General features: G+C 35.5%; 1 protein-coding gene across 1 annotated transcript; it reads right to left on the reverse strand.

Annotated features, from left to right (window-relative positions):
- Positions 1 to 2219: 2219 nt before the first annotated feature.
- LOC135206031 (uncharacterized) lies at positions 2220 to 7930 on the reverse strand. The gene is made up of 3 exons (XM_064237202.1): positions 7771 to 7930; positions 4437 to 4602; positions 2220 to 4349 (listed from the first exon to the last, which is right to left on the reverse strand). Exons 1-3 carry the CDS (start codon positions 7823 to 7825, stop codon positions 2681 to 2683), a joined length of 1890 nt encoding a protein of 629 aa, XP_064093272.1. The 5' UTR covers positions 7826 to 7930; the 3' UTR covers positions 2220 to 2680.
- Between the last annotated feature and the right edge of the window lie 2430 nt (positions 7931 to 10360).

Raw genomic sequence — 10360 nt, forward strand, 5'->3', positions numbered from 1 at the left:
AATGTAAAGGCTATACAAAAGAGAAACTTATTCACATGTGAACTCATAGTTTGGCTAACATATTTTGTCTAACCCTGGCTAGCTGGTCTACTATACAAAACAGTAACATTCTACTGTGAAACTAGTAGTATACGGATGTGAAACTTTATAGTCAGGCTATCACCTAGTATGTTATTGTCTTAATGCAGATTAACCGATTCACCTTTAAGGGTATGTGAATAACCCGATGTAGTAATTTGTAGCTTTCCAGCTAGGCTACTACCTAAAAGCCCATTTGGTCTACTGACCTGGGTCTACTACATATAACATTCGGTCCTGAAATGCACCAATTTCCGGTTACCGGAATCAATAATAGAGTACTGGCACTGATACATACCCAACAACGTGTCATTAACCAGTTATCGGCACCATGATCAAGTTATCAGTACCTGTAAGCTCCAATAATCGCAGGTTATTGGAGATTTTCACTATCAAGTCGTCAGAATGGAATCAACGCCGATAACCCGGAACTGCCTTTATCTAATATATTTTATAATTATTGTGGAAGATTTCTTTAGGTAAAACTTCAATATAGTATGTAGAATGATAAATTCTTCAAAACAATTTGTGCTTTTACTAATAACGATCAGAAATAATGAGAAGTGCCAACGTGTGCACGCAAAAAAAGCAGATTTGCAGCTTTTCACACACCTAAAATCATAGTTCAAGTCTAAAACTAAAAATTTTAACCAAAACTTGAAATTATACTCATATAGTTTCAACAACATTATACTCTTAGTTTCAACTTAGATTTTTCTATGATCCTCACTAATGAAATCAGATAAGCAAAGATCTATAAATTATGAAGCGCTGGTTCCGGTACACTATACACTGATGACCAAAAAGGTAAAATGTCAACAATATGATGGTACATTTGAGCATAGCCACTTCTTGCGGGTTTTTAATGTAGGTAAACTGGATTCAGCATTCACTTAGGATAAGAGAAAGTGCTCTCTTGTCCTAAGTCCATTTATACTCTATCACATGTTATGATGTTTATCCTTACAACACAATACCTGGCCACAAAACCAGCTACAAGAGAATTCTTTGACAGTCTGGTCACCATGGAGCTCTGGTTAGACAATGGATAGGGTAACTTCTTGAGGGCGAGACAGTGACTACACTGTCAAAAATACAACCCAAGGCAGGGGTCAGTGACTTAAGTCAGCAAGGAGCTGATAGCTATCCTTCAGTGCTTTTAGCCAATGAATCTGCCAGGAATTCTGCCATATTGATGGATCATCAAATCTAGAAATGGCCTGTAGTCCCAGGCATACAAGTTTGCTAAAAATCTATTTATAAATACCAAGGTAAACTGAAAATAAGAAACTGAAGCAAAAACCTGGAGTCAAACTAGAAAGAGGCAGAGAGTAGAAAGTGCATTCAAGATAAGGATTGGAAACCTTGGCTGTCTGTGAACAATGGTACCAAGGAACAGGAAAATATGATTAGTTTTAATGCTTCATATCAGTGTATTTCACCACTTGTATTTTTTAAAAGATCACACCAATGCAACTGAAAAGTTAGAAGTTTCAATGCTTCATATCAGTCTGTATTTTAACACTTGTATTTTTTAAAAGATCACACCAATGTAACTGGAAGGTTAGGTTAAAAAAGGAAAAAAAAAAAAAAAAAAGAGCAAGTTTAAATTTTCAGTGACGATACAAACAAGAAAACAGCACATACATGTAGAACCCTCCGTAATAGTGTGCTTGTATGTTTTGTTTATTTTTTTCCATACATTATTTTATTATCTATTTTCAACCTAATCTTTACATTAGGTGTTATATTACTTACTTGTTCAGCTATTTACAAATGTACCACAAGCATTTTTGTGAAGGTACATGGTGAGACAGTAACTTTTTTTTTTCTGCTGCAAATCCAGTAAATTGAATCCGATACTTTATTGAATTTATAACTTTTGCATGTTTTACATACATACATTAAACTTGTATTCTCAAGTACTAATGATTTTTTACTTTATAACATGTAAATATTTTGGCAGGTGTAATGTAGTTATTGTCTTTGTTTTCACTTATTTTAGACAGTATGTATACTAGTAGTAGAATATGTCAATATTGCTTTTTAAGTATTTTAATAGCTTTCACTTTAGCATCTCCTTCTTACAATATAACATTTCAACCTCAGTATACAAGATTTATTAAATTAAACCAATTGAATTTACTTATTCCTTAATATTTTATTATGAATATGAAGCGTCCAAGCCAAACTTACTGGCAGATTAAATTTTTTTCTCAGAATACCCAAAGGCATAGATTAAAAGGGTTCAGATTACCAAGGTTTTAATATATGTCATTTATGAGGATTATTTCAAAATGTTACCCTGGTCTCAATTCTGCCATATCAATTTGAAACTTATTTTCAACAGTAGCAGCATCATATCTTACAAAACTACACTGCCCTTATTGCAACAAGAAAATTAACATAAAAAGACATTTTAAGAGTTATGCATGCATAGTGTAACTAAATAGCAAAAGCTCTTGAAACTCAGTGCCTCAAAAGTTTATGCAAGGGAAACAGAAAGACTTTTAATAATTTACTCTATTTGAAACAAATAACTTATTCTGTAAAACAAACATCTGGAACAACATATACAGCAATACCTCATTCAAGACACATTTCATAATGCTGTGGTTATGTGTTTGGGAACTTGAGAATTTGCAGAAAATTTAATTTTTCTCTCATCTTTGGACACTACTGATGGCCCCGCATTTTCTTCCGTCAGTTTCACAGAATTTCTGAAATTTACAACTTTAGAGAGGCCATCATATACAACTAAAGAATCATTGTTAAGGAACCTTCTAACTTTCCCATGCAAACACCACCAAATCATGACTAGACCAAGAATTAGTTGTATCTGAATGACAACACCACCTATAATAAGCAACATCAATGTATTTCTTTGTAAATTTTCTGTTATTGTTTGATTTGCCAAATGGTCACTTAACTTATCGAGCAGGACTGTCTGGCTTTCTTTTAATTCATACATTTCATCTAAACAGCCACTTAATGATTCACTTTTATTAGCCAAGGTTGTACCCCTCCCAGAAAAAGTCTGAGGTCTTATGAATGTAGTAGCAGATGTTATGCTTGGAGACTTACTAGTTGCTACTTTAAGAGTCCCCTCTGTCTCCAAGGAAATTCCCAAAACAGACGATACGTATTCTAGCACTCCATTAGGTAATTCATCACTAGTCGATAACTGTCTCTCTCCTGGATGTAGAAAAAATTTACTTGAATTATGGCTTTCCTTGTCAAATTCTGAACCTGGGCTGGAGCTGAATGGAAGGGTTGACATTTCCACCACTTGCTCAGCTAGTAATGTTTTTGAAACAGTGTAATCTGACACTTTTAAAGTACCTGAATTAGAAAAACTTTGCATATGCTTAGATGTCATTTCCTTTTGAGAAGTTTTCTCAAATAAATCCAAAAGCTTACCTGCAAAAGATTTTAAATATCCAAGATAACCTTCCCTGGTATAAAATCCTTTAACTAATGTCTGGGAAGATTTTGTTGCAGACTGAGTACTGGGAAATAATTCTGTTGAGAAACTATATGTCACCTTGGAAGATTTTTGTAATGACATGGTGCTTGGGAATGTCACAGCAGGGAGACTAGGTGATACAGCCACAGTTGATAATTTCTCCAAAGTTTTTGTAGGAAAAATTGACAAAATTTTTGCCTCAGAAAAGTGTGTCTTGAACAACTGTTCTTCTAATATACTATTAAAACTTAAATTTGGATCAACATCGAAATGAGACACACTTCCAACATTTGTGGCAATCCTTTGATTAACTGAAGCAGTTAAAGTTGAGGTAAATGCTGTATATATATTATTTACAGAATTTGAAGTAAGACTTAAATGTGATGGATTATCATACTCCAACATGTCTGACAACTTCCCTTTCACAACTGGATCCATGTTTTCCATTCTTACTGGATGAGTTTGTTCTGCAGTTGTAGGGAAAGCTAATATAGACTTTGCCAGCATCGTATCTGCATCCTTGACTTTACGAACAGCAATGTTGACCGTGTGATCTGTATATTCTTCAGATTTGAAAACCTCAGGCATTACTGAAAGCTTTGAATGTGGAGCCTGCCATGAAAGGAAAGACACATGGTTGGTTCCTGCCTTATATTTCACTATGCTATAGTTACTTCTGTCTGTTTCAAAGGATCCAAGATCTGTTGTAATGGTATAATTTTTACCGATTAAATATGGATAAAGTTCGCTATTTTCAATACTTGAAGATGAAGTTATGGCTGAGAAATTCTCCTGAATGATGGTCCTAAAAATAAAGAATAACAAGTATTGTTAGTATATTCCTACTGGTAACAATAGACAATACTGAATCATAAGTATAATATTAACATACTTTGATGGTAGTACTTCCTCATGAAAATCTGGTCCTTTCCCATCAGTAGATGACAGGTAACTTTCTCTTGAAACTAATTTCATTTCACTAATATTTCGTGCTTCCCTTACATAGGCTCTTGATGAATGGCCAATAACACCCACTTCTTGTTCCCCTACACCTTCATCTGACAAGGTAAAAATAAGATTAGTGTATAGTCAGTCATCAGTATTTACAGTCATCAGTATTAAAATGACTTGCTTATGGAAATCACTGTGTTAGTATACTTGCAAATGTATCTTGTGGAAACAATGCTACAAACTTACAAATGAATGAATCATCTACTAAAGCAGTGGTTCCCAACTGGTTTCACGCCATGGACCGCCAACCCAATAAGCAGTATGCCGTGGACCATTTAATTTTTTATCAAGATAAAGAAGTATACACAAGCGTTTTTGGTTTGAAATACATTTATTCAAAATAATTCCGAGAAATTACACAATAGAATAGCCAGCTAACATTTTAATATTTCTTAAAAACATAATTCCCTGGAAGAGGAACAGCTGCGTAACCTTTTGCCCTAAAATTTATTTCTAACAAACAATTTTCAAATTATGCTTGAGTATAGAACTAGTAAATACTTTCCGTTCAAATTATATTCATTCATTTCTACCTGCAACCAGACTAACAATTTAATATGTCTTAAAAACAGACTTTCCTAGAAATGGAATTCATAGTTGTGTAAACTTTTGTTTCTTTCTAACAAACAGATTTCCAAAGGACGCAAGAGTATACAAATAATAAACACTTTCCTTGCAAATTAAATTTATTCATTTTTACTTGCAACCAGACTTCTGGATACTTTTCTCACCCACAAGCTTTTCAATGTTTGGAACGGTACTTGATAATGCACAACGAATATCGCTTTCCAAATTATCACACGGAAGGGTATTCTTACCAAATACAGTGGAAATCCTATGGACCACCCAAAAAGTCACCATGGACCACCAGTTGGAAACCACTGTACTAAAGAGATCAGTTGTAAGTCTTGTCTATGAGAAACAATAGATTGAGCAGGCCCTAATTAAGTAGAAAAAAACATGTATAACTTGGTAAAATTTATGACTGTCTTATAAACAGGGCTCACAAGGGGTTGTAAATAGTCTTTTTCAACTTCTCATGGAAGCTAAGATATTTCTAAAAAAATTTTCTTATGCTGTGCATTTGCATATCTTCCTCTAACCAATGATATATTTATTTTGGTAATTTTTTGGACAATTCCAGCCACCTTCCTCATAATTTTTTTTTTTTTTTTTTTTTTACGGCTCTTAAGGGTTAATAAGAATTGTGTTATTTTTTGTCAATCACTGTAATTAACTCATGGTATGCTGACCATCCTGGAATGCCAATGGGGAGCCAGGCTCAGCCCTCTGGCTAATTAACATGGACTACTAGGTTAGGTTAGGGAAGGTTAGTCTATTTCCTTTTATAATAGATTCCCTTAGCCAATTCCTTTTTGAACATATGGCTTCCATATGCCTTGTGTATGCACGGATCCATTCCCGGGTGGCCATCATAAAAACAATGAACTGGATACTGTTACTGGATACTGTTACAGCAGCTGCATTCTGATCGCAATAGATATTGGTACGGCTGTGAATTGTGCAGGCGCGAACCCTTGTTTACTGCCTCAGACATATCAGTGACAGCAAGAAAATGGTGACAGAGCAACACGAACCGTGTAATATGCTAATACATCAGTTTTTGCCAAAAACAGCTGTTTTCAGGTTTAAAAGAGCTGAAAGAGGCAATAGTCGTCTACGAAGAGTCAAACTTCCAGAAATTGTATATCCGTAGGTCACATAGGTTAGGTTAGTATGCTAACCTATGTTAGTCTTCCTCTAAGTTTGTCTTTCATGGGGGGTACGGGGGAGTGGAGGCCCCCCAGTCAGGTAACATGTTCTACTAGGATAAGTTAGGTTAGGTTAGTATGCTAACATAGCTATATGACACATGCACAATTCACAGCCGTACCAATATCTATTGCAATCAGTATATATATTGCCGTACCAATACTATCCTGTGCCTAAAAATAATGTGTCCATTCTCTCTCCCTGCACTTTATCCCATCCAAAATCCCCATTCCCAAAGGGTCCTGGATAAAGATGCAAGGTTAATAATAATTGACCAACAATAAACAAAATCACCTCTTTCATCAGCAACACAAAGTACCTATTACAAAGGCTTTAAGAAAAATAATTGTCCAAGGTAGTAAAACCATACAAAGCTGTTCCTAGTTTTACCACATTGGACGCCCCCAATCCCTAGTGGATGTCGTATCCGCGGTTACATTTCTTGCAGGGTAATTCTAAAGGATAGTTCTGCACGAACTTCAAGGAACGTAACCGCAAATACAACATCCACTAGGGATTGGGACGTCCAATGTATTTCGCCATTTTTAGTACTGCCCCTGGGAGTTAATTACAGTCATTCAAATAAATATTACTTTAAATTCTTGTTCAGTAAGTAAAATAACATAGGAAAACATCAATTGCCATAGTTTAGGCCACCGCGGATTGCTTCTGTAAAAATACCTCCAATGTATTTTGCCATGTTTAATACTGGCCTGTGGGGATTAATTACAAACGTCCGAATAAATATTACTTAAAATTCTTGTTCAGTAGGTAAAACTGCATAGAAAAACCGGAACTGCCATAGTCTGGGCCGCCGCGGATAGGTACCCTAGATCTACCTACCACCAATTCTATTAATGAATGATATCACAGTGTGGTTCTCTTATGTAAAGTTACCTGGTTATTAATTAACATAAATATGCTAAGAAAAGCTAGTAACTATTTAGTATATAAGGGAAACAACTGCCTTGGATTCATCGTACTCAGGTGGATCAGCCTTATTCACTCAATATTTAATTGGTGAAACAAGAATACAATTACGTCTTTAAGCATACCATTCAAAGGATTGAAGTTTCGTCAACATAATGTGATATATGAGAGCGCCATACGAACTAAAATATGCATGTGAGGTCTTCGTAAAATATACGGAGCTAAACAATGACCATCCAATGAACACCATACTACTATACAAGAACGACTAGATTAACCAAAGTATAGTAGGCATAGGACCAGACATTTGCCACTCAGAAAATCACACTACTAGTCGTGATTTAGCAAGGACATTGACTTGCAAACCACTAACCACGCAAGACTAGTTTGTGACTTGCCATCTCACAGAAATGGCGACAGCCTGGCCTACTACAATCAACCAATCTAGAAACGGCCTAACTAAGAATCTATTCTGGGGGTGAGTCAATGCAAATTTCGAAATTCTTACTTACCAAAGCTGAAGCACGGTTGGTATATCCAAAATCCCACAAATAATAACCAAAACATCGTGCTTTGTTTGAACTCTAGTGCTAGACTCCAAGGACACGCAAAAAGGAATGGAGTTCCGGCCGGACTCGGGAGCAGGGTTCCCAGATGACAGCACTGCCAACCAGCCAAAGTCTACCATAAAACCAGCCAAAATTCCACCAAATGGAAATCCAAACCAGCCCAAATAACCGCCAAATATATGTGCATTATATTTACCTTTATAAATGCATATTTTTTTTTATCATATATATGCTTGTATAGCAGCATCATAGTTTTAGTTACATAATATAAACTAATATAAGAATACATGAAAAATAATTTTTGTTTTGCTTTTGTATTGAAAAATGAAGGGAGGTGACAGACAATCCTCTTAATCCCGTGACCCGTGGTCATTTCCATTAATCATCCATCCACAACGAAATGGCAGGCCGTTAAAAAATAAATAAATAAACATGCCAAATCTACCACCTTATTACTCTTTTTTCCTCAATAGTTTGAACGGGTTTAAGAAAATATGGCATCTGCGCTAATCCCCTTTAATGGTCTCGACCTTTTGTGTTTGTTGTGGTCGTCTGGTGTGTGTGATTTTTTTTTTATTCTATTTACATATTTTGCTTAAATGTTACCAAGTTTTCACTGAAAACCTATTCAAATTCCCCAGATTTTCCTGAAAACCTTTAAAAATTCCCAATCTGGGGACAAATTCCCCAAAAGTGGATCAGTGTTTAGCTCAAATAGCAAGTTTCTGAAAACCAGCCAAAAACCCACTAACCAGCCAAAGTGAATTTTTACCCACCAAATTAGAAAAAAACCAGCCAAATTTGGTGGGAAACCGCCAAATCTGGGAACCCTGCTCCGGAGTCCGGAGGGAGACCTTGTCGTATCGACTTTTATAAATGTTGATTCCTACAAGTCTCGGTTGCCAAGTTTCTACTACTTCCGAGTGTGCCGATTTGTCGGCCATCTTTGAATCTAACCGCGACCACTTTGCATTTGTGTTCTCTCTCCCTTAGCCTGTCATTTGAAAATTTTACTTTGTTAAGCAACCCCATTAATACTATTAAGTCAATATTAGCTATCTTGCAGAGATGAAATATTTAACTAAGTTCTAAAAAATGTCCAACAATATGTTGGTCCATCACATACCAGCATATTTGTGGCTATGATGATATAATAAATTACGTATGTTACGGTATGTATAGTATATAGTACAGGAACATTAGCTTACAACAATGAAAAACAGACAGAATGCTGTTTTTTTTTTACAGGTCATCTGAAACCATACTTAGCTCAATTGAGTAAAGTTTACTAAAGTCAACAGTGAGCTCGCAAAGTAATCCAAGATGGCCGCCAGTTACAGAAAAAAACTAGATTAATGACTGTAAAAGAGATGTGTTATATTCTTTTTCATGTGGCTGAGACAGATAAATTTCTCATATTATTTCTAAGATGTGTTAAAGATTCGGCCATGTTTAGAAATTTAAATAAAAATTAGTAGTTTTTACATTCCTATGTAGTTCAAATAACCCCATTTTTTCACGGTATTTGTTTGTCCAGCAGCTTATGACTTACATTTTCCATTATTATTATTAGACAAGATGCCTGAGAAGTGTTTTCTGCAACCAGCCAATTTACTCCGATCGTGATACGAAGGGTCAAAAGGGATTAGATAAAGTCGTGTCAATCAGCAGTGAATTGAAGGATGGGATGGACCAGCTGCTAGCAAACAGAGCACTTCCTCTTCCTATACACGAAAGATGTAGGCAGAATTATCTCTTGTCTACTTATATTAAGAAAAGGAGAAGAGACGCATACAGATCAAGTGAAAGGTCGGAGTACCTACAAGACGTCTAGACGCAGGTTTCAGACAGGCGAATTTAACTTGAAGAATGTGTGTATTGTTGAAAGTGCTTTGAGTATGCTATGAAAAGACAAAAAAAAAAAATAAATAAAATAAAAAAACTTTATCCTCTCCATAAAAGATAAATTTATACTAGAACGTTCTGATACAGAGGCAATGATGTACATGTGCGTATTCAAAATATTGGAGATACTGTTGCTGCTAAGGTGAAGTACCACCATGCATGTCAGATTAGTTTTCATAAGGGCCGCGAGTCTTTATAAAATTCCAGGTAAAGGCCAAAAGGTCGGTCGATCAGGAGAAAAATTATTTGACACCATTTATGAAGGGTGAATATTGGAATGTTATGTAACATGAGATTTAAACCAAAGGGCAAGCACAGAGAACTTTGAGGTCATTCAATGCTGACAAAGAAATTGAGCGAGAAAAAACTTTAAAGTGTAATAGGAGAAAAACCTCTTAGTTGCATGTGAAACAATTGTCAGAAGGTGGAAATATAAGATGGATGAGAATAAAAATGGAGGTACAGTAAAATGAATGAAAGGGGTTGCAGCTAAGGACCGAAGGGATGTTCCGAAAATAGTTAAATAATGCCAAAATTGCACTGACATGACCATGTATAACCAAAAAACATTATTACACCTACTGACAAAGAATTCTGTTGTTTGAAAGCCAAACTAATGAAATACCTG

The sequence above is a fragment of the Macrobrachium nipponense genome, chromosome 29 (assembly GCF_015104395.2).
Source record: "Macrobrachium nipponense isolate FS-2020 chromosome 29, ASM1510439v2, whole genome shotgun sequence".
Taxonomy (NCBI): domain Eukaryota; kingdom Metazoa; phylum Arthropoda; class Malacostraca; order Decapoda; family Palaemonidae; genus Macrobrachium; species Macrobrachium nipponense.

Coding starts and splice junctions, on each gene's coding strand:
- LOC135206031 (XM_064237202.1), bottom strand. CDS start 7,825: ATGTTTTGGTTATTATTTGTGGGATTTTGGATATACCAACCGTGCTTC. Junction 4,603..7,770: donor CCAACCGTGCTTCAGCTTTG/GTAAGTAAGAAT, acceptor TTACCTTGTCAG/ATGAAGGTGTAGGGGAACAA. Junction 4,350..4,436: donor GAGGAAGTACTACCATCAAA/GTATGTTAATAT, acceptor CTTTATTTTTAG/GACCATCATTCAGGAGAATT.